At 42.9% G+C, this 23985-nt stretch overlaps 3 protein-coding genes across 4 annotated transcripts; 1 reads left to right on the top strand and 2 right to left on the bottom strand.

Annotated features, from left to right (window-relative positions):
- Window positions 1–709: 709 nt before the first annotated feature.
- Window positions 710–4735, bottom strand: LOC115742662 (protein IQ-DOMAIN 23-like). Of its 2 annotated transcripts, XM_048271511.1 has the most exons (4): window positions 4213–4735; window positions 2162–2284; window positions 1971–2039; window positions 710–1747 (listed from the first exon to the last, which is right to left on the bottom strand). In XM_048271511.1, exons 1-4 carry the CDS (start codon window positions 4582–4584, stop codon window positions 998–1000), a joined length of 1314 nt encoding a protein of 437 aa, XP_048127468.1. In that variant the 5' UTR covers window positions 4585–4735; the 3' UTR covers window positions 710–997. The 2 variants fall into 2 exon arrangements, with proteins under 2 accessions (XP_048127468.1, XP_048127467.1); XM_048271510.1 differs by lacking the exon at window positions 1971–2039 and having other exon boundaries at window positions 2084–2284; window positions 4213–4733.
- A 1704-nt stretch (window positions 4736–6439) lies between these two features.
- On the bottom strand, window positions 6440–9418 carry LOC115742693 (probable methyltransferase PMT16). Its single transcript, XM_030677134.2, has 6 exons — window positions 8737–9418; window positions 8117–8327; window positions 7739–8036; window positions 7244–7636; window positions 7063–7140; window positions 6440–6925 (listed from the first exon to the last, which is right to left on the bottom strand). The coding sequence occupies exons 1-6, from the start codon at window positions 9346–9348 to the stop codon at window positions 6688–6690; spliced, it is 1830 nt and encodes a 609-aa protein (XP_030532994.1). The 5' UTR covers window positions 9349–9418; the 3' UTR covers window positions 6440–6687.
- A 9441-nt stretch (window positions 9419–18859) lies between these two features.
- On the top strand, window positions 18860–21802 carry LOC115742630 (F-box protein PP2-A13-like). The gene is made up of 3 exons (XM_030677041.2): window positions 18860–19573; window positions 19709–19827; window positions 21202–21802. Exons 1-3 carry the CDS (start codon window positions 19250–19252, stop codon window positions 21620–21622), a joined length of 864 nt encoding a protein of 287 aa, XP_030532901.1. The 5' UTR covers window positions 18860–19249; the 3' UTR covers window positions 21623–21802.
- Window positions 21803–23985: the final 2183 nt, after the last annotated feature.

The raw sequence follows: 23985 nt of genomic DNA, 5'->3' as shown, positions 1-23985 counted from the left end.
TTCTCTATTAGGATTAGGTGGTTTCATTGCATCGCTCTTGAATCACAATTCCCCCACCCGTGATGAGACGACTTAAAAAAAGGGTATTGAGCCACCTTTTTTACTCCACCAAGACCACAGAATTAGGAAAGGTGAATAGACAAGAGCAGGAGATAAAGGAGGAGGGCCCAGAGCTGATTGATCCCATGATCACCCAATGATCTCCATCAATGCTGTTGTTCGAGCATCACACCCCTATACCATGGAAAAATCACTTCTTTGCTTCTATTTCATCTTGAGGAAGTAAACGAGTGAATGAACCCACCCGACAAATTGTCTTCTTGCGGTACTGGGGGGAATTTAATAGCGTTTCCCGTTGTCGGTCGCCACTCTCTGTCCTTGAACAGACGAAAGCTCTGATGTGACCTGCCATCGAACGGCGAGCGAAACGAGTGGAGACGATGGATTCTCCCCGCGAGCAGAGTTTCGTGGGGACGAGCGAGTGGATGCAGATTGAACTATGTGTCTGCTCATATCTGACTCCATTTCGACCCTGTCGCAGATTCGTCATTGAAGTTGAAGTTTTAGCTTCGATACGTCCTTTGTGCTCGAGTTCGAATCAGATGATTTGAGGTTTTCTTAAACAGAAGCTTCCTATTTTCGCATGTGTTGGAGAGAAGGATGGATGCAGACGAAAGAAAATAATCTGGCGTCCCCTCAAGAATCGTTATGCAGAAGGAGCAATCAAATGTTCAAGTAAAAATTAGTACTTTACAGGGTCTCACAAGTACACAGCTTTATTGTGTTCATTGACAAGGGGAACAAATAGAGGAGGGTCACTCTGACTAACGAAAAAGAAAAACAGGGGAAAAGCACTCACTCGACTAGCAAAAACAGGACAAATATCAAAGGGGTTTGCACTCACAGATTAACTTCCCGTGAATTTGACAGAATCACCACCACACATCATCACACACAAGACTGGACCGAAGCCAAGGAAGTGAAAACCAAAGCTGTGTCACCTCAAATTGGTACTCCCTAGTCTATCCAACCGGTTGGAGACCGCATAAGCTTTGCTCCTTAAGTCAGCGTATAGCGGGTAATTCCTCTCCGAAGCAGTCCCGGCATCCCAAGATGCCTGGAGAGATCTCTTTGTAGAACCATACTTGTCGAACTCGAGCCTCTGCCTGGGGGCGCTCTGCGACCTAACCTTGGCCCGAGACGATTCAGTGTTGGCCATATAATTCGGGTGACATGAGTACCCGCTAAAGAAGCCCCACGACCATTCGCTTCTCGTTGGTGTGAAGGGACCTCTCCTCGCACTGCTACTTCCAGGCCTAGATGAGAGAGCATTCACTTGTGGGCTATTATCAGCAGATTTGAGCATTTCACCTTTACCTCCGGGAAAATGCAGAGACCTTGATGAAAGAATCTCCTCCGAGGATAAACTTGCCGCTGGGTGAGGTGCTCTTGACAAGTATTTCGATGGAGAGTCGGACACCATCACATTCTGATTTACGTAGTTGGATTCTATAGGTTGATGCAGGGATTGGTAAGTTTCCTGTTTTCTTTGAGATTTCAAGTGAGGCTTCCAAGTGTCTACTTCAAGAATCTTTGAGCTCCTCTCGTCATCATGCCGATGTCTTGGTGGAGCATCCTCATGGTCGTCCCTTACGCCTTCTTCCGTCCAACGGTCTAGCCAATTTGATCCAAATTTTGCCCCTTCCATGTCAATATTTCCCCTAAAGTTTGAATTTGAGCCACATCTCTACAAGAAGAATGCGAGCTTCAAATAGCATCAATGATCCAGACAAGCAAATTCAACAAAATGACGCACAAAATCATTAAATTACTACAACATGAATGAAACCGATAGGCGACAATAGTCTTTTGTGATGCCAACTAGCACAAATGCCAATAATAAAGACCAAATACATATACATTTTGATGATACCCCTGGTAGATTAATTAATAGTTTCCCCTACACTCACCAAGTATGATATTGGCAAGCAACTTGCACCTTCAGACCACTTATTTAGATACTTCAATTGTAGGGGCATCCGAATAATAAATGAAAGAGTTTACAGATGACGAGTCTTCTTACCGGGTGATGAGATAAAGAGGACTTGCTGGTGGAATGTGAAGAAACTGGTGTATAAGAGCGACTTGCACGAGCCCGTACCTGCACGCGAACCAATGTTTGCATGCGCCTGAGCATGTCTGTCATCCGCTTTCTCACAATATGGCCTCTCACCAGCGCTTGGAGTTTCACCAGACCTTTCAGTGCTCTAAGTGCTCTCCGTGCCTTTGAAGATTGCAATTAGAGGCATTAGCAAGTCGGTCATCTTTTTCCGATCAATTAACCAGAAGCAGTATGGCTTAAAGAAATCAGACTACAACACTAACAGGTAAACTCGCATTCTCGGGTCATTATTTTCTTTCAGATAATCGAACAGAACTTCCTGGCATTGCAAAGACTGTGAATTAGAATAACTAAACAGGAATACAATCTGTCTATCTTAACCACTCGCTCATAAACATGGCCGAGCTTAAGAAATGAGATGCTAATGTAGAGATCGTAGGATGCGGTTCATCCTACCCCACTCTATTTTCCCCCCAGTAAGTTGCATAGAGCTATATAAAGCTACTCTTAGAAAGATCGCAAGACCAATCCAATTGTCAAAGGCCCGAATATCACGAAGCACTGGTGCCGCTTTAAAGTGGCAACCAGCTTAGCATGGGTTTTACACAGCAGATGCTGCTTGAACAAACGAACATATACACCTTCAAATGACGAGGGGGGAAAGAGCTAGCAACTTTAGGTCACAATCATGTTCATAACTGGCCCATTTGATAAAACACTTGCATAATTAGGACAAGAATCATTAGATACCCAAAAAGCATCCACTAAATGTAGAGTTCCCAATGGTTTTTTAAGGCTGCTGTTCCCTCAAAGATGGCCCAGCCATACGAAAGCAAATCTATCTGGACCTTCGCAAACTTTAAAAAGAACAAAAAAAAAAGAAACAGCTGTGAAGCCAGCCATATCTCCAATGCCAAAGTAATCTAGATCTGCAATGTACAACCCTCCCAGATAGAACATACACACCCCACTTGAACAACAAAAGGAAAACGAAAAAGATGGATCAAATTGGTGAAACTATTGATCACAGTACTGTGCTTTCCAGCTATGCACTTCACCCGGAAGAGAAAATTGGCCCCCATCTGGTACTGCTTTGATGGGCTGAAATTCCGAAAATGCGCTATACTTTTGACCCATTTTTTCCTTTCTTCGACACACAACCTTTGACATATCTGTACGACTCTAATATAATATTTGGCTATATCGACAACCCCGGAGTCCCACTAGTCAAAACTTGAAACTCACATCTCCTTGAAACAACTAATAAAACAACAGAGAGAAAAACCAGAGTGATCGACAAAAGAAAAATCCAGATCTCCATCTCCAATGAGCAAGTGACAACCACGATGATGGTCACGAGAGAGAGTTCCAAGAAGTGAACTTTGGGTTAGAGAGAGAGACACGGGAAGTGGTTGAACACGTGTGAACCCCAAAGCCCGTTGAAACGCCCTCAGACTTTTCGTCTGAAAGCAAACATGGTGGCTGGTCTCGAGGAATCGGTTCTCCCTCCCACTTTGAGCATGACTGGTGCCGGTGTCGGCGTCTTCCTAAGGCAAAGTTTTGTGTCCCCACACTCGCGACCCTTCAACATCAACATTAAACACCAAGTTCACTCTTCGTCTTAGGTGTGGAACCCCTAACAGTCTAAGCTATTCATTACCTGGACACGACCTTTAGAACGAAATATGAAGCGTCGTGCTACTTTTAGCACCTGCAACGCTAGTCCTCTTCCATATTTGATCGCAGGTGTACGAAAAAAGGGGACCAAAAAAAAAAACAAAGGATTGACGAAGCCGAATTATTGAGATTCAGGTATAAACAGAGGCAAGGCAAGAGGTGCAAAAGAAAAAAAAAATGATTGATTCAAGCTATCGATTTCGTGTTGTTCTTGCTGATCACACCTCATGAAGTTTCCACAGAACATTTCAGCTCGGCAATCCTCATCCACCCAATTGCCATTGACTCAGATTTCACTTCAAGTTCATAGCTTTCATGCAAATTTGGCACCAAAATGAACCGACATTGCGCAGACTTCTGGTAATCGAACCTAAAAGCAAGAAGAACGTATAACCAAAAATCAAAGTACCAACCAGATAGCCTCGAAATGCGGATTGAATCCGAACAGCGGCCAAATACTCCAGGCGCGGGCGGTTGCCGCAGAACTGCGCCGGAACAGCACATTTCGCGGCTCCTCCTCCGACAACCCCGCCGCCCACGCCGCTGGTGAGCCTGACGACCTCCGCGGCGGCCTGAGCAGCGGCGACGGCGGCCTCGGCGACGGCGGCGGTGGCGGCGGCGACGGCGATGGCGTGCTTGCTGGCGTCCAAGTCGTCGGAACCGAGGGGGTAGTGGTGGGCGCTGGGGAGGGCTAAGCGGCTCTTGTCGTTGAGCGATCTGATGAAGCTCCAACGCCGGTGGTGCTTGTCCTTGGAGCCGCCGAAGAGTCGTCGGAAGAAGCCCATGCTATATCATTTCACTGAAGCGGATTACGTGAAGTCAAGCGCCGGGGGAGTGGGAGAACCAGCTGCTGCTTCATTTCGTGGTGTGTTAATGGCGAGTGGTGGGAGTAGAGAGGGAAAGCGAGTGCAGTAAGTGGAAATTAATAGGGAGAGAGAGAGAGAGAGCAGGTGAAGGGTGGAATTTTTGATACTGTGATCAGTGCGGGCCGGGGTTGGAGACGACCACGCGCAGTTTCGGAAGCCGTGACACGTACTGTCGCAATCTCAAGGAATTTATGGACGGTAAAATTCCATGTCGGCCCTTTGCATATAATTTTTATTCACTTGACTAACAAACGCATATCAAAAACTACGTTATTATTTTCATGAAAAAATACCATGTCTTTGTCCTTTTTTTCTGCATGAAATTATACGCCAATTCTGAACGTGATCATGGGCTACCCAAAAGGCAAATTAACCGATCATTTGATTCCGTTTATTTCGCGAAAAAATATTTTTATGAAATTTTTTTTTTCATTTTCGGCCTTTGGAGTGCCTTGAAAAAAAATGAATCGATGAAAAATCTTTTCGTAGTCACCGAAAAAATCATGTTTAGATTCAGATAAACGAAATCCACTTTCAAAAATCGAAAATCATTTTCCGTCACGGGAACCTCGGCGTCCTTTGTCCGGATCCTCACCGGAGCCCGAGATCCCAGTGCCTGTGCTCGAGTGACTGGCTTCGGGCCAAGGTCCATTGAGGTTGGGATGGACTCCTTGGCGGCTCGGCCCGAGTCCACAAAGATCGAGGCCAGACTCCTCGCGGCCGGTCCAACTTGCCCTACTTGGACTATCTCTTGGATAGCTTATCATTACACTTTCACCCATGTACTTCAGCTCGACTGGCTAGTTGCTAGGTGCAGCAGGAATCTTCACGGGAATTCTGGCTGTTGGTGTTTCCCTCCTGCTCTGATGATGCAACCCGCGACTACCATTATCGAACATTGGTGCCGGTGGCGGCACTCGAGGTGAAGTGTATGTTGCTGCCCGCCCAAACCCCTCTGAATGTTCTCGCATCCGGTCAGTAAGACATGTCAAAATAGGTCGTAAACCTAAGACCTATCAAAATATGTTATAAACACATTATATGAAGTCATATGTGATTGATTGAATTGTTATATGGGTTAATTATATTCGACAAATGTGTTTAAATATAATATGAGTATTTAATAGATCATAAATGGATTGTAAATAGGTTTACAATTTACTTGGATCAAACACACTTCCACAACTCTCTCTTCATCCTCTCTCGCCCTCGTTTGATTTTACGCTCGCTCGCTCCGCACTATCGCCTTAACTTTGAGTACAAATTTTTCCTAGATTGGATTAAAAATGGAACTGATTCGAGAATATAAGTCGGGTCGGGCATGTGTCACTAGATTTGCATTAAAATAAATGGGTCATGAATAGGTTAATGCCTGGTTAAAAATAAAATAAATGGGTCAATGACACTCTTTGGATCGGGTCATAATCCGACCCGACTCACCCGTTTAATGGGTTTACGACCAGGACGAATGGCGCATACATTCAGGGAGCTGAGCAGTACTCGGGCCATCCGAGTCATTTGAACCCCGATCAGCGACATGAATCCTTTGCCTTAGTCACTGTTCTTTTGCCGCTGGTTTATTGGTTCTCAGAGGAACAAGTGATGGGTGGAGTCGCTCTGCATGACATATCTAACCCGGAGAATCGGTTTGGCCATCGATTCATCTGCGTATCGGTGCATGCCCAGAGAGCTGTAGTTGGAAAGCCACTCCTTCATGCACATCCCATCAATTACGACGTTGAATTTTCATTTGATTCAACATGACAGGAGGAGCATATGGAAGGGGATTGAAATGGAACATGGGAAAGAGAAAGCTCATCTGATAAATCCTGTCGATTATGTACATTACATACAAGGCAGTATCTGATTCTAGAACGATGGAAATGTTAACCCGAAAAATGTTTAAGAAAAGATTGGTGAAGTGATCAAATACCGAGTCGAATTTTCAAGCGTATAGAGTTGAGATAAACAAAACTGTCGAGAGAGATGCGGGAGAAATTTATCCATGGTGGTGTTCACCGTTTAGGATGTGTGCAGATCGTCGGAGGGGGCAGAAGCTGTCCAGTAAGACTTGACGGCAAACAGAAGCTTCTCTCTCACGAGCGGTCCGTCTTCATGGTCGACGATTTGGCTGTCGTAGCTCATCGAATCGATGATCCTCTTCACCTTCACCAGCACGTCCACATCGTCTCGCAGTATGAAGCTCCCTTCCGGCCTCAGAACTCTGTCCATCTCAAGCAATATGTCCTCCAATTCACACCTACATAAACAATTCCAATATGTCCAAAAGAGAAAAAGAGCATCAGCTGATCAACCCGCCCTAGAATAACACAGAATCCGTGTCGGAAAATGTCACGAGAATTGAAAAGACCTCTTCAAGTTATCACAGACATATACCTGTTCTGATAGAGGCTAAACAGGGAATCGGCGTGAATGAGGTCGTAAGTTCTCGGATAGGTGGACATGGCTTCGCACCTGCGAAACGTACAAGTAACTCATGAATCTTTACGAGCGACATTAGGAGTTCGGATGGTCAATACTGAAACAGAATATCACAGACAACCAAGAAAGTACTTGCCAGCTATGGTAGGTTCCGATTAGTCCTCGTTCATAGATAGCTCCGAGAGTGTTCACCTTGGCTTCCACAGGAACCACGTTCATCACCCAAACGGGGTCTTCGACGAGCGCAGCGGCGAACCCGCCCAAGTAGGCATTCATGTCCAGCAAGTTGCGGTACCTCCCTGCGAGTCCTAGCTGGTTGTTCACCGTCTTGTAATACGACACCCTCCCCTTCCACAATTCCGTCTCCCTTCGGAAAATCTCGGCCGTGATGCCCTGTAGCGTTCCTTTGCCAATCCTCGGTGGAATAGCATTTAGCCTCTCCGGCCAATTAGCCAATTCGCCGCCCGAAATCTCCCCATCGTCCATAACTTTGGGCAACGGAGTCAAACACGTTTCCATGCTTGTGTACCTGAAAACAAATCATGGTTATAACGAAGCTCGAAACTACGAAAATTGAGCATGACAGGCCCAGCATGCAGGACAAGCTGAGTTGAGTTCCCAAATCACCTACCAGGCCTTGTCCGGATCCTGAGACGGGCACAAAGGTGGATTCTGGGTCGCTTCTCTATTGCCCTTACAATGCAGATGATTGATAGGCTTTTGCCATATTGCAATGTCATCCTTCTCCACCAACTTTTTCCAGCAGAGACTTTTTGCTAGATTCTCGATTCTGCTCTGCTCAGCACTCAGGTCTTCCATTGTTCTCTGCCAACCACTCCAGTATTTCTTCCAATTGATCGGCGGGCCGGACAGTACCCAGTACCCGCCGGGCCGTAGAACTCTATCCACTTCAATAAGATACATCCCATCTGTAGCAGAACAAGCAAACTTCGGTGAGGGCGAGACCACTAAAAATCAAATCGACCAGTAATCGGCGAGGACGTAATACCGAATAGGTCCCACGGAATGAGGCAGCGAGAGCAATGAGCCATGTCAAAGGCGCGGGATGGATAGGGAAGACGCTTGGATGCGAGGACACCGATCTGCGCGGGCACTCCTCGCTCGAGGGCGAACTGGACTTGAGCTTCATGCGCATCCCTCGGAGCGAACGACATCGCTAGGATGTCTCGAGACAGAAGATAAGCCCCCCAACTAGCAACCTGAATGTGAACAGCAACTCAGATCATTGAGAAACGAATTGCATCACTAGACACTGCCATCTATTGTTCGAAAATCTTCGAAAAAAAAACCGGTCTCGTGCATTTTGAATTTTGATCACATAAATCAATCCTAAAAAGGAAAGTGAATCGACCAGGCCTCCCTCGCCATCTCTCCTCGAAGGAAACAAGGAAAGAGAAACCGCAAGACGCGTTGAAACAATTATGGCATGCTTGATTCGGGCAAGTTTGGTTCAGCTTCTTTCCATGTTTGGTTTGTGGTGATCCATCAGAGGAGATGTAAATACAATAAATGCTCGGACAATCCGACGCGGACTTTATTGTTCTGGGATTCGGATTGATTTGGTACAGTACGATGAACATGGACAAGTAAAAAAAAAAGAGAGCTTACCCCGCAGCCGGTATCGATGGCGGTCCGTATGGACCCGTTCCTAAGATCGATCAGCTTCCCGATGTCGTCGATGTATGCGTCCGCCCCGTTCGGGAACATGGTCCCGCCCCCCGGGAACCGGAACCGGTCGCCCTCGAACTGGATCCAGTTCTGGACTGCCTTCTCCACCGTGAGCTTCTTGTGCGGCACGTTGGCGTACCACGCCATGTCCCGGCTCGCGGGCCACCGGAACGGGTTCCGGTAGCCGGGTGGGGCCGGGACCCGGCACTTGAGCGTCTTGTTCCGTTCGGGGCAATGCCGCTCTCGGAATATCAGCCTCCTCCTGTCGAACCGGCGAGAACTCTTGGGGTCCTCGCACGGGGTGTACTCGCTGTACTTGACGCTGCATGGCGGGTAGGTCCTGACGTCCTCGCTCGTCGGCAGCGCCTTGCCGTTTCGGGCGCGGCCGGGGTCGAAGTCGAGCGATGGGGAGACGCAGGGCTTGGCGGCGGTGGAGGAGGAGGGCAAGGCGGCGTTTCGCCTGGTGCCGAGGAGGTAAGAGATGAAGCAGAGAAGGGAGACGAAGAGCCATGCGTGAAGGAATTTGGACTTGGTTGGACCAGCCATAGCCATGGACGTTCTGTGCGGAGGACGGGTGTCTCTTCCTTTTATCTGTTAGGGAATCATGAGAAGATTGAGATTTAGAGAGATGGGTGAAGCGTAGGTGAGAAGAAGGTGGATGAACAAAATATAAAGAAGGGATACAGGGGAAGCAGAACTGGGAAAGTGACGATCCTACTTAGAAAGTTTTCTAAGACAGGTGGATCTCTTGTTTCCATTTAGGTCTTCCACGCTAATTCAATTAATTAAGTTTAATTCGCAGGATACGCTTTTCCTTGATCCCCTCTCCGCAAGCAACTGAACTTTTAGAGGAAAATTATATAATAAAAAAAAAGTCTTGTAATAGTGTCAATTAAGTCATAAAAGCAAAATAAAATTTTTAAAAATTAATAAGTCAGTGCCACATCAGCTCCGATTAGCCAAATTTGATCGGATGGACTGAATTAACACGGATGCAAAATATTTATGACTCATTTGTAAAAAAAAAAAAAAAAGGAATTTAAGATTGAATTGACGTAATTATAATAGGTTTCGGACTTTTTTTTGGTAATTTGCCCACACTTTTATGGTTAGAATTTCATAAATGAAAGATTTTATTACTCTCTCTCTCTCTCTCACTAGTTTCACATAATATATGTAGAAAATAAAATATCTGTCATACTGATATGATCGAACTATTCTAATACATGTCTTACGTAATCAAGTTTCCCAAATCCCCGGTCCCCCATAAATCTTTGTACGATGTTGTGGACAACTTACAAAACAGGTCTGGGACTAGGCCTGCGTATGTGCCCCATCACGAGGTCCTTCATGCTTCACTAGTGATTTCTTGTATTTTAATCTCGACTAATATTGATCATGTATACCGGTTTACAAAATCGATTGTCTAAATTGAACTAGGGGAGTTTTTATCTCGAGTGTTCAATGTACCCGAGTTAATCATAGGTTTTTGTGTGATGTACGACATTAATTAGAATTTATCTCGTGAAATTTCTCGGACTTTTCCTGGCGGGACATGTCTACTCTGAATTTTTATTTGTGTCACCGAAACTCCTCGACTTGTATACTCGAGACAAATCCATCATTCGATATTCCTTCCAATTTCTAGTTTTGCCCTTCAAGACTCTTTTGGTCGGATTGTTCTCTACCAAGACTTAACTTCTACAATTTCTCAATCTTTCTTCAATTTTATCAATTTAGTCTCTAAGGAGCATTCCCTCCGATGATTGCATTAACACACTAATTCGAATGGAGAATATCGATCTTGTGACCGATGAAGTACCTTGATCTCATGCGATATGGGAAGAGATAAAACTATCCAATGAATATATTCGACGTGTTTAAAGGCTACCACATTCGATGCGTTATAATTAATTCTCGCGGCTTCCAAAATTTACTTGCAAAATAAAATATCAATTCATACATATCATTAAAAGCTTTATTCACTGCGAGAATAATCCGACATGCAAATTCAAATGATCTTAATTTAGATCACACTAAAGGCGATTGTAAATGCTAAAAGCGATTACAAACATTAGAAAAGCTTAGATTTTACGAGATAACACGACAGTCTTTATTTCGAGCACACTGAACACATATCGATAGCAATTTGAAATTTTTTTTTTTGTGTGATATTAACCTTTTTTACTTAAAATTCTAGTCATCTCAATTGAGTTAAACAAATTTAAGTTGGTAAGATTGACCACAGAAAGGAAAAGAATTAAGTGGGCAAGGCCCTATCTGAACGAAAAACGCATCACCTTAGTCAGAGGGCTAAGCATCATCCAGAGAGATCTCTGCATCCAATCCACATGGAGGAGTCAATTATCTGTAGTCTTTTACCGTTGACCCTACATCATTATTTTTCTCGAAGAGCTTTTTGTCTGGTTTCCCCCGCAGACGTAGCCGGGGTAGGCATGCTGTCGCTTTAATTGCTCTCGAAGCAGTTGCAAAAGACATGGAGATGATAGGGTAGTGAGGTGACAGCCGCTGATCCAAAACAAACAGATGATCCGACTCAAGAACAGAACTATACATGTAAATTATTACGACGATGTTATTGGTCCTGAGTATGATTTTAAAATATTTCATCTAAACTCTAAGATGTAAAATTCGAAATATTTTTTAGAATGAAATGAAGAAAAATATTTTCTCTTAACTTAGAGGGTGACAGTAAGGAAAATAGACTCTACGTCGATTTCTATTAGCTATCGCCGGGTAAGAAGGTATAAGAGCCTTTAGTGCTTGGGGCGAGTCACCAGAGCTTTGGCTTCTGTATTGTCGGCATGTGCGCACAATATCTTGTAATTGACTTGTTGGTAAGCATATCCCTGATTATAAGATACCGTGCGATGTTATGCCGACCCAATGTCCCCAAGGACTACAGTTTGAAATCCCCGGTCCAGCTCAAACTCAAAGAAAACCAAAGAGAGCAAAGTCCTTCCATGGTTGTTCAGTGAACCGGGCCTGTACAAGGATTTGTCAATGACCAATGGGGGAGGAAAAGGGGAAGAGGAGGATTTCAAAGACGCCTTTGATGCAAAAGCCCAATGTCTACTTTGTCTGACCTTTTAACGCAGCTGCTCTACTTGCAGTTGCGGGTGAAGAAGCCCAATACAATTTCATTTCGGAAGGCCTTAGCCCAGGTAGGTCCGGATATACTTTGGAAAGTAACATTCTCCAAATATAAATAGACATTTTTTCCTTCTAACTTTGATTTTGCTCAACTTTCATAATTCTCCTCGAAAACCCTAATCTACCAGCAAAGGCCTTAGCTACGGGCGAGCGCCTGACCAGCCATCGACAAGCGGCCAACGAGCCAAATCTACCGTCGGCCAGCATCACTCGGGGTGTCGCGACGATAGCCGATGGTTGATGTGGCTTGCCGACGGCTAAGTTTCGTCGTTAAATAATTTGAGATTTTTTAAAAAGCGTATATATACTAACAAAAGTACTTGTATAGTTTCTATCAATTGTCATTTAGGTCAAACCTACTTTTCAATATGTTTCTAAAAAGACAGTCTCCCAAACACTACTTGAATTCCTTCTTTTGCATTTTTTTCAAAAGACATTGCCAAAGCCGAACCAAACGGGCCAAAGACGACTCACTTTTCTTGCGGTCCGCTTTCTAGAACGTTGGAAGTAGAGAGATGAGAGAAGAAAGGAGGGTTCTTGCTTGCGGGGTTTTTTTTTTTTTTTTTTGATAATCGAGGTTTTCCACGTGCAATGGACTAGTCTGTAGTCGTGAGCTGTTTTAGCCTATTTGTTATGAAGTTTTATTGTAGAGTATACTTACTAGTATAGAATCCTTTCTATTGTATATCTCCTAATTAGGGTTGTCGGATATCCTACATATATACACGATAGGATTGAGTATTGTAAATGTGCAGAAAAAAAAAATATTCATTAAATGAAAGGAGAGTTCTTTTCTCTTTATATTCCTTGGAGTGGTGGGGGTATGCCAATGCCACCGGGTAAGTTCCCAAGACATGATCGTTGGGAATCGAACTTGGGACATCATCAGTTTAATTGTCTAAGGCCTAGGAAGCTCTTTTTTTTGCTTGCGGGGTTTTTGATTTCCTCGTCACCTGAGAACCCGAAAGGGGAGCTCTTTCACTGATTGCAATGGCCGACGACGGCGACTACAACGACTTGGACATGGGGTTCTCTCTCTCTCGTCTGGAGCTCTCTTCTCAGATTTTTCGCAGTTTACAAGCATTGCATGTTAATTCCACGAGCTGATTCTGTTTCCTACTTCGACGTGGATTGCTAACTTGGTAGTTTGATGGCGCCATGGGCTGGCAAAGTGATTGCCGTGCTATATCGAAGCGCCAAATAGAAATTCTTTATGACAAAAGTTAACTGGTGTACTAGGTTCGGTGAAACAATTGATTGTGTTCAGAACCTTTTGCCTCCTCTATGGACACTGCTACTCTAGGTTCTGTTTTGCAACAGTTCTTTTTACATGCTTATGTATTCTACTGATGCAGATATGAGGACGAACAACCAGAGCCCGAGATTGAGGTAAGGGTCCATTTCTCACTTGCTGTTCTTAGATAGTTGAAGAATTTGCCTTTGACAGTTTCGATGGATGCTAACAGGAAGGTGTGGAGGATGAAATGGATGACAACAACAACGAAGATGTTCCAGACCCTCCTTAAACCGAAGATAATGGAGAGCAGGAACCTGTAGAACGGGCTCGTAAGACATCAAAGTACACGACCAAATACAAGCGCGCAAGGATTTTAGGCACCGGTGCCTTGCAGATCAGGTCTGTAGTAGGAACGTCACTATTTTAAGTCCTTGGCATCTGATTAAATGAGTGGTTAACCAAAAATTACCTCGATTGAGCGGCATGAATGCACCTGTAATTGCTGATTGGAGGGCGAAACTGATCCTCTAGAGGTATGAACATTCGTCAAGTTATCACATGGAGTTCTTTAAATACTTAAAAGTGCAAAGAAATGCATTAGCACCCCCGACCTTGTGAAACTCAGACGTCATGACAAGCTACTATTTATCGTATGATCTGGCCTGGACAACTTATTTATACTGAGATGTGCCTTGATTGCTGTGACATGGATCTGACCCAATAGTCCAATAGCAAAACTGGACCTCGCCTTGTAGAAACTCTTCTATTGGAGTACCACTTGACAAATCTGTTGCGACGGGCTTAGGAAGTAATGGGGTTTTCTAATGTGATGTTCCAAAGACCCAACCACATGTACTGGATGTAGTGTAGAAATTTTTCTGCGGCTTTTGATTTTGTCTGCGTGTCCAAGATATAGAGATCCAGAAGAGATGCTTTGTCCTCATGCATTTTTCACATTTTAAGGTGGCTGGGTCGATGTCGCGCCATGTGAAAGACTAGATGAGATACTCATAAGGTTGTGAACACTGATGTGGAGCATCGGGACTCGTAATTAAGTCAAGTCTAGTTGTGCTAGTTTCTTCTAGTACCAAGATTTGTACATCCTGTAATTCAATTTAGGTTTTTAGCATCTGAACATGTACTGAGTTGGATGACATCTCATTCAACCACTTTGTTCGGTTAAATCGTGTAAAATTTTGCACCTTCTCTGCACTTATGAACCTAAATGCTTTAATTTGTACAATGACCTGAAATTAGCAAATTGAGTGGGCCGATCTTTTGGTTGCCCCCTCAATGACGACTCACTTAAACCCTTCCTTGTTCCCCTACTACAGCCACATCATATGGCGGGAGGATGATCTTTTAGCACTGTCAATAAATTCCTCGAATACTAGCGTTGCTCAGTGTCTCCATCCTATCATTGCAATGGAAACATTCTTTGCATCACAACTTGACAGAATTCTTTTGCGAGTCTTTAGATTGCAACGAAGGAGCTTGAGAGAGGAAAATACCATTCACCATCCCGCCGCCACCTGCCAGATGGAAGGTGAGTTCTGCTTCCTGCTCTTGATACTCTGGCTTTTCACTCCGCCGCGATGAAAATCATAACTGGACTTTTGCCTTGGATTTATCAAGATATTCAATAGAATGTTTTGCCAACTGTGCTTGATTATAATAATGTCATCTAATGCGATGTCGTGTGGTTTTCTAGTTATGAGGATTGGGGTGTTGGTGAGTTCATCGTGGAAGATTCCTAAAAGAGGCAAGTCGGGGGTGATCGACACCTTGCCTTGCTTGAATAGAGAATCCATGTTCCACACATAGATGCCGAATATTTTGATTTACATTTTGATGCTCAGTCCTCAGGACATCGAGAGACGTGGCAACTTTAGCAGCTCACATGCTGAACGGATCTCATCATAATTTACTGGTTAACGAAGTTCCAAATTGGGTTCTTCCGCGGTTTTTGGCCAATTATGTGAAAGACTGAAGGAAGCCGTGGCTGATTGACCGGGTGAAAGCCGGATGCGCGGACGCCTGCGACCTAACCTTTGCTTTTGATGAGTCATCTTTGTCCTGGTTCCACCTTCTCCGCACCAGTTCCATTAGAATATGAGAAACCGGGCTTCGGTCATTTATTGAATCAAATGTCATTACGCCACGTCCCCCAAAGGTGAGAATCTTGCGGCGGGAGCCGCCGCACATGCACATGCTTGTTCGGGGAGTACTCGGGCAGGTCTCATCCTGAGGTTTTGGATTCTTGGATGAGTCATAACCAACTCCAAAGTAGAACTCGGTCTCATCGTTCTCTTTATTATTATTATTTACCGTACGTCTCTCTATCTCTCTCTATATGTTTTTCAAACTGCTTACATTGAATACTTGGCCGCAGGAGACATTTGCAATAGGAAAACCAGACCGATTAGATGTTGACCACGTGGATTTCGTTCTCCGTCTGTGGGGACGACTGGCAAGGAAATCATCTGATTTGCGGGCATCGGCCGACTGAAAGTGATTACTTTATTGGTGGTGCATTGCATTTCTCGGTCAGTTTTTTAATCTTTCTCCCAAGTAATTTGTGGCCCGAAATGTTATTCATCCGCAAATCAGAAATCGTTCACGTGGCGGTTCGCTCCGAGCGTATCTTTCCCCGGTACCAACTTGAGATGGAGCAACTAGGATGTGATCTCATTTCATTGACATGACACCCGCACCAACACTTGGCGAGAATCAGTGCCACCTCCTACCTACGTAGTGGAGCGGTAGATTATGGATGGTCTATCTATGATGTTGATTCTGATTTTCCTAGGTTTGACTCTTACGCCTACCTCTGTGAACACGGCATGGTTATTTTGATCAAATTCCGATAAGCTCTCCATCTCAAAGGATGTCGTGTCGTAGTCGTCGTAGAGTCGTCAATTTGTTCCGAATCTAGTTGTTGTATTCAAGGTAACACATCATGTGTTATAAAAGGGTCGCTCGTAGCATTATACCGTACTAGAATTGACAATTGGATAAGGTTGATAGCTAACATTTGATTGGTTGGTCGGAAGTCTCATTTGCTTTTCCATCTCGGCAACCTTAATTTTCTCTTCCCTCTTCCATAGTCTAGAACATCGCTTCTTGGGTCATTTGGCCATCCTATGCGAAACTAATGCCAAGGTGAAATCGTCCGATGACGCGACATGCCAATTTAATCATACCGCAAGCCAAATTCGTCTTCACGGTACCATCTTAATAAGCGTAAATTATAATCTTCTCTACCATCGATGAGGCAAATCACTCACATTTCCCTCTTGTTAATATGTATTGGCTTGATGAGGGTTCATTCTATATCTTTTTGTTGAGCGAATGTCCTTTAGCTAATGGCAAACCAAAAGTCTGGCTCTCTCTCTCTATACTTTACACGTGTGACGGGAAAACACGTGTTTAGGATGAGAAAGAAACACAATGTGTGGTCTATGTGCTCATGCTGACTCAGCGCCACGTCCCTTTTGGGCTCGAGCAGGAAAAAGATCATCACAATTTTGTAGGTTGCTTTCTTAAAAGGTTCAAGTCCTGTTTGGGGATAAGTACACCGTGAGTGGTATAATTTGTGTACAGTATTTACTTGAGTGCCATAACTTTCAAAATGTTTATTTGAGTGCCGTAACTTTCAAAAATCGTTTATTTGAGTGCCATAACTTTCAAAAATCGTTTACTTGAGTGATATGTCAACTTTTCGGGTGTCCACGTCAACTTTTTCGGCGTGTCATGTCAGCTTCCCGACGTAACACGTCGCCTTTTCGGCGTCCACGTCAACATCGACACTCAAATGAACGATTTTTGAAAATTATGACACTTAATTGAGCGTTTTTAAAGTTATGGCACTCAAGTGAATGCCATATAAAAGTTATAACACTGATAATGTATTTATCTCGTCCTGTTTGCGTTCATGTCGCGGAACGCTGAATCAAAAGTATGTGACAAATCCATTTACAGATGGCAAACAAAGGTAGGGTTGGCGGAGGGTGATCCGACGGGGCATGCCATAAAATATTAAAAATGGAGGGTCCGACAAGTCCCTCCATGTTTGGCAAACGAGAAATTGTTTTTGGTGGTGTTTTGCACCTAAGTCCAAAAAATAAAAAAATAAAAAAAATAAAGAGATTAGTGTATCGAAATTTTTAAAACTTATCACAATAATACAATTGAGTTGTAAAAATCATTACGAAAGTGCTTTGAGTTTTCAAACTTTTGAAAAGTGCAATTACGTCCTAAAAGTCTTAGGATTTGATTGCATAGACTTGATAAGTTTTATAACATGATTACATTTTTTGAAAGTTTTGAAATTCAATTGCATTCTTGTGATAAGTTTTATTATTAGATTATATTTTTTGAAAGTTTTTGGACAAATTTTAGAGCTTTAAGTGCATTTATCTCAGAATTTAATTATTGTGTTTAGCTTTCTAGGGGAAAACTTTCCTTGGTTTTGCGCATCTCGTCGCTAGCAAAAGATGGCTCGCCGCATGAAAGCATCCAACATCATTTGGCATTTCCTTTTCCCATTCCAAGTAGGGAATTCTCTTTTTTAATAAATTATAAAGATTAATACCACAAAAAATTTTAAATTGTTGCTCATATGATGAATTTATTCAAAATTAATTTTTTTATCATTAAAAATTTCAAACCGATATACTTGCGAAAATTTACCCCAAACTAATTTTTTTTTATCAAAACCCCAAATTAGTATACGTATGATAAATTTACTCAAAATTAAATCATAAATCGGTATACCCGTGATGAATTTACTCTCTGTTAATTTTCGTTAAATTTTACCTTTAAATTACTGAGATAAATGACACGTGACAATTGACGGATGTACTAGTTTGGGATTTTTACCTTTCGTTTGTCACAGGCGCTCTAGTTTGAGATTTTTCATGATATTAACCCAATTTTACGGAAGCTAATGAAGGATAAATTTGTCGCAAATGTACCGGTTTGGGGATTTTGGTAGTCAAAAGTTAATTTGGAGTAAATTTATCATAAGTGTACAAGTTTTGGATTTTTTGTGGTAAAAAATTTGTATAGGGTAAATTTATCACAAGTATACCAGTTTAGAATTTTTGATGGTAAAAAAATTAGTTTGGAGTAAATTTGTCACCTTGTGATTTTTGTGGTCAAAAAATTAATTTGGGGTAAATTTGTGACAAGTGTACGGATTTATGATTTTTCGTGGCATTAAATTCTAATCCCGTCTCTAGATTTATTTTATTAATCTATTTTTAACAAAGAAAAAGTCCTTGATTCGCTTGAATATAAACGGGAGAGAAGTTACGATTCAAGATCGTGGCGGTTCGGCCACCCCTATTCACATTTCAGGAAGAGAATTAATTAAAAATTATGATAGAATTCAACCCTTTTAAAAATTTACCGCTCACAACGTGCCTATTATTTTCACAATCATCCAAAAAATTAATATAGTAAAGTCCTTTCAAGAAAACGAGAACAAGGAAGAAGGAACGAGCCAAGCCCACAAAAGACTGAGTTAAAAGAAGGGGCGGCCGGCTATCACCACGCGTTCCCATCAGCCACCGGACCAATTCCGATTCTTCATCTGTCCACTCTTCCTTTCCTCCACCGGCCATGAAAAATTGCCAACGGAGGCCAGATTCTTTCCTGTTTTCAATAAAGGAAATGTCTAGGAAGACATATTCCATTCCATGCACACTCATGTCCACGTCCCCTTTTCCAAGCTCCCTTTATCCCTTCCCTTCATTTTCTCCTTCTTCTTCCTCTTCTTTCTCTTGGTCTCTCTCTGTTTCTCTGTTTCTCTGTTTCTCTTCTTTGTATAAGCCATGACCAGTGTCTCTCCCTCCTTGAACATGAAGAAAATGGTGACCCCTCTTCCCATCTCGTGCCCCTTCAACTCCCACCTCATCCACCCCCTCCTCCTCTACCTGTAAATCAAAAGCTCCTCTCCTCTTCTTGATTCTGTCACTTCTCTGTCTCTCCCCCCCCCTTTCTGTAAAAAAGTGAAAAAAATAAAATTGAGGCTTTTTTATGGGTGCTGGAATATCTGGATTTGCAAGTGACAGAGGAGCGGAGCGTGTTTCTCCTCAGTGGAAGACTGGGCTTGGGGACATACCAGAGAGCTGCATCTCCCTCATCCTTGCTTCCTTGGACCCCCCCGAGATCTGCAAGTTGGCGCGGGTGAACCGGGCCTTCCACGGCTCTTCGTCGTCCGATTTCGTGTGGGAATCGAAGCTGCCCTCCAATTACAGGTTCCTGGTTCGCCGGGTTCTCGGCGAGAATCCCGACCGCTTGTCGAAGAAAGAGGTCTATTCCAGGCTCTGTCAGGCCAGTCGCTTTGATGGCGGCACCAAGGTAAACAACTCTTATCTGCTAAAATCACATGTAAAATGGTTGTGCTTCTGTTGACGCATCGGAAACCTAGTTTAATTCAGTCGATACATGTGGCTCCTGTTAAGCTCTGAATTCTTTGGTGTCTTGAATATGCAGGAATTTTGGTTGGATAAGATAAGTGGGGACATATGTTTGTGTGTTTCTTCAAAGGCATTGAAGATCACTGGGATTGATGATCGGAGATACTGGAACTATATTGCAACTGATGGATCTAGGTAACTTACTTGCCCCCTCTCATCATGCTTCATTAATAATAGCTGTTCCTCCCTTGGATAGATTCTGGTCACTAATAGCAGGCGAGATGTGAAAAGCACGAGCGCAGAAAAACTAAACTCATCACCCCCATCAGCAAGTTGGAGTCGGTTTTGAGTGATCAGTTTCTGGTTTAGTCGTTCGATTCTTGTGCATAACCGAGTCGAATGGATGGTCAATGAGAAGATTAAGAAAATCTAGGCGAAAGGAGGTGCTCTGTTTCAGCAGATAGAGAGACATTTAATCCAATTGGCAACTGTTTTGGCAACTGAGAGGACACAAGAACTTGTGCTAGAAAGAAAAGGCTTTTCATAGAAGATATTCACGGGGGTATTGTGAGATTTGTCATTTGCAAAGGTTACTTTTGTTTGGAGATTAAGAGGATCATGTTCATAACTCACAACTGGTTGAATTCCTGAATTGTTTGGTATAGGAGAGATCTAGAACTGTTAAATTCGGCATCCAGATCCGTAAGGTAGGAAAAAATAACTGCTGATTCTGGTATTCTCCCGGAAAAAGCCCGAGCCACCGGCCATTTTTTCCAAAAAATGGAAAGTTCCTGAGGAGTGAATATACAGGAAACACATTACTTCTGCGAATCAAAGCAGGAAAGATTTTTAAACTGGAATGAGAGCAACCGGTTCCACTTGAAGCTAAGAACAAATGAAGGCAGGCTAGGGACATGGTCCAACTTGGAATACAGAATTCATTTCATATATTACCACTAGTCTAGTCTCCTAGATTTTCTAATCTTTGGACCCAAAATTGATAAAAAAGACATGGTGCGCAGGTGACCTTATCCTGACGATGATCAAGTCCCTTCAATTCCAAGTAGTTCAACTTGCAGACAGAGGATTCAACTTTTTAGTGTTGTGCCTAATAATTAATTAGAACCGTGGGGCCTCGAAAATAATTTTCTGGCTTCGCTGGAAACTAGTCTTCCTGTACAGTTTGTGCAGATTGTTCCCTATGAAAGCTACCTCCATTTGCTAAATGTCTTGTGTGAAAAGACATCCTTTTTCCTAAGGAAACTAGAGAAGAGAATGCAAGAAACAGGGGACAGCTTTATACTCACGTAACCCAGCCAAGCATCTAGTTCAGTCCAAATCAGCTTTAGATCTTGTTCGGTTTGAAATTTTGGCAACGAAGATGTGGATTAACCGCATTCTGTTGGGCTGCGCGCCTAATCGAATTTCACGAGTTTGGGGAAATCAAACCTAGAACATCGAGGGAAAAGCCATAGACCTCCATAGTGCTCTCTCTTTAACAATGATCTTTTTCATTTCTATGGTCACGAAATGTATGTGTCTTAACCTCTTTCTGCATTAATTTATCAGGTTCAGCACAACGGCGTATCTGCAACAAATATGGTGGGTGGAATTGGTGGGAGAGGTAGAGTTCCAATTCGTACCAGGCCAGTACTCCCTCTTCTTCAGGCTTCAGCTAGGAAAATCCTCCCGGAGATTCGGAAGGAGGGTCTCTAATCTGGATCAAGTCCACGGCTGGGACACCAAGCCCGTCCGGTTTCAGCTATCGACGTCGAATGGCCACCGCTCGACGTCCGAGTGCCATCTGTGTGATCCGGGCAACTGGGTCCACTACCATGTCGGCGATTTCCATGTCGACAGCCCGAACACGCCCATCGGGATCAAGTTCTCAATGGTCCAGATCGACTGTACTCACACCAAGGGTGGTCTCTGTGTGGACTCGGTGCTAATATGCCCAACCGGATCCAGAAAGAGATTGAATCTACCTTAAAATTATATCGATATTACAGTTTATAGGACATAAAAAGGCCTTAATTTTTCTGTCTGTTTTTCTCGGAAATAGGCCTTTGGGTGTAGTGGAAACATCTTCCTCAAGCTTTTGCGAGAGAGAGTCGTTCAAACATCTGGTTGTGTAAGAATTGTTAAAGAAGAAGATTTTAGGCTTGTCTAATGTTGTTTTCATTTCCGTGGTTGGGTTATGGCTGGTTCAACTGTCCCCTAAAAGTCTACAAGGGTTGAGAAAAACAACGATTGATGTTGATGATGGACGACTGACACTGACAGAAGCATGATGATATTGAAGGGCCAATGGTGGGAGGTGGATGGAGCGAAGCATGGATGATATGGGCCCTCCAAAACGCAGCGTTTCTTTCTCTTTGGGCCATGATTTGACTGCTGGATCTTTTTTTTTTTCTTACTTAATTTTGCGGGCCCACTTGATTGGCTCGTGCTTATCCGAAACGATTAATTACAGCACGCGTTTGGTCTTGGGGTGGCTGGAAAATTGTCCAAAAAATTTTAAATCTATTATATTTTTGTAAATTCAATCTATAACTTTTAATTTTTAATTTTGTCAATTGAATTAATTTTGAATGAAAATTGTTGACGTGGATGTGGGTTGACACTAACGTTGATAATTTTTAGTTATATTTTAATATTTTTTTTCAGATTTTCTTCCTTAATTTTTTTCCCTATCTTTGTTTTTTTTTTTTACTGTGGTTGGCGATGGCATCGTTGGACCCTTGCCTGCACATAATCGATGTACTCGACAAAAGAATTGCACACGGACAAGTCAATGATCATATCTTTGCCCGATCGCTATAGTTCATGCTTATCCGAAACGATAGAGAAAATGAGTAGCCTACTGTGTAATGTGGTTCTTGAACTTATAATTTGTTCGATGTGGACCCTAAATTCTTGACACGTGTTTAATTTAGTCTTCGGATCATATGAAATGTTCAATATTGTCCGTGATCTTAAATCAATGGAAGGATCGCATTGAATATTTTCATATAGTTCAAGAACTACATTAAACATGTATTAAACGTTAAGTAATCACATTAAATATTAGGTTAAAGTTAATGAACCACGTTGCATATTAAATTAAAATTTCAGAATCATTTGTGCCACTATCTAGAAGCGATTTATTACAGTATGTACTTGGTCGTGCATATCAGAAATGGTGGGATCCCATTTGCATCCGCACTCAAATTGTAGATCTCGGCGTACTTGTTCATGCGCATGGATCGACCTACCCGACGGAAGAAATTTGCATTCGGACAAATCAATGGCCGTATGCTTGCCCGATAGCTATAGCTCTTGCCATCGTTCTCTACGGTTAGTGCGATGTCAAATGCCGACAGCGACTTTGCAAGACACATGTTTGATCCAACACACATATTCTCCCCTCTCCTCTAAGTCTAAAAGGACCGCTCTCCTTCTTTATTCGCCCTTTTCACGGCCAAAAGAAGCCCGACCTACTTTGGCGATTCGGGTTTTCGGAATCGCATTATTAGTGAACATTAGTTCTCAAAAGGGTCTCGTTGGGTGGGACCATTCCCCATTCTCGAGTGGTTGGTGTTTCTTCTTCCCTTGGAATCGTTGGCTTTCAAGAGGGTCACGCTACGCCAAGGAAAAGGAAGTGGGGGAAATCTTTCAATTCAACTTAATCTTTGACGTGCTTATCTCACCTAATTGTCTCCTAATCCGTGTTAACTTCAACTTTTTCTAAGACTTTGCTTGATAATTTTACACCGCACTATGTTGATGCGTGAAAGAGAGAGCATGTTCTTGGTGAAAGGAAAATCTTATTTCGGGCCAGAAGAAATGGCTTTGAATTTATTAGGTAAGGATTAGCCTCCTTTCTTTTATTTTTGGTGGACCGTCGTTTCAAAATTTAATATGTACATAATTTCGTTTGTTCGGCGATTCTAAGGAAAATTTACCTCACGTCACGACTTTTGCGATAGCGTAACAATGTAATAATTCATCTCGATCGTTGGCATGGGAGGGTCCTACTATGCTTTTGTGGTGCGGCAGGACCGTGAAGATGGAAATAAATGAAAATAGAACAATAAAGCCAAAGGGGTTTACGTGATTGGTCCGAGCATCGGTACTTTGTCCTGAAGCAAGTGTTAGTGATGAATCCACTAAGAATAAGACGATTACAAGTTTGAATTTATGTCTCTTTCAATTCTTGATTTGACAAGATTATTCTGTAAACTCACACACAGACTCGTAGAAATACTCTCAAGAAATTTTGATGCCATGTAATGTCGCAAAATGAGCTGACAACATACTTAATTCTTGCATCCTCATTGATGTACTGCCCCTGTCCGACATTTTCAGGATTCG

Source organism: Rhodamnia argentea, chromosome 10 (assembly GCF_020921035.1).
Source record: "Rhodamnia argentea isolate NSW1041297 chromosome 10, ASM2092103v1, whole genome shotgun sequence".
Taxonomy (NCBI): Eukaryota; Viridiplantae; Streptophyta; class Magnoliopsida; order Myrtales; family Myrtaceae; genus Rhodamnia; species Rhodamnia argentea.
Note: the sequence above shows the minus strand (reverse complement) of the source record. Positions and strands in the feature narration are given on the sequence as shown.

Excerpts from the sequence above, each read along its gene's own strand:
- LOC115742662 (XM_048271510.1), bottom strand. The coding sequence starts at position 4,584 with ATGGGCTTCTTCCGACGACTCTTCGGCGGCTCCAAGGACAAGCACCAC. Across the intron at positions 2,285-4,212 it reads CCGCATTTCGAGGCTATCTG|GCACGGAGAGCACTTAGAGC; the intron begins GTTGGTACTTTG and ends CAATCTTCAAAG. Across the intron at positions 1,748-2,083 it reads CCTCTTTATCTCATCACCCG|AGATGTGGCTCAAATTCAAA; the intron begins GTAAGAAGACTC and ends TTCTTCTTGTAG.
- LOC115742693 (XM_030677134.2), bottom strand. The coding sequence starts at position 9,348 with ATGGCTATGGCTGGTCCAACCAAGTCCAAATTCCTTCACGCATGGCTC. Across the intron at positions 7,637-7,738 it reads CAGGATCCGGACAAGGCCTG|GTACACAAGCATGGAAACGT; the intron begins GTAGGTGATTTG and ends ATTTGTTTTCAG. Across the intron at positions 6,926-7,062 it reads TTTAGCCTCTATCAGAACAG|GTGTGAATTGGAGGACATAT; the intron begins GTATATGTCTGT and ends TTGTTTATGTAG.
- LOC115742630 (XM_030677041.2), top strand. The coding sequence starts at position 19,250 with ATGGGTGCTGGAATATCTGGATTTGCAAGTGACAGAGGAGCGGAGCGT. Across the intron at positions 19,574-19,708 it reads GCTTTGATGGCGGCACCAAG|GAATTTTGGTTGGATAAGAT; the intron begins GTAAACAACTCT and ends TTGAATATGCAG. Across the intron at positions 19,828-21,201 it reads ATTGCAACTGATGGATCTAG|GTTCAGCACAACGGCGTATC; the intron begins GTAACTTACTTG and ends TTAATTTATCAG.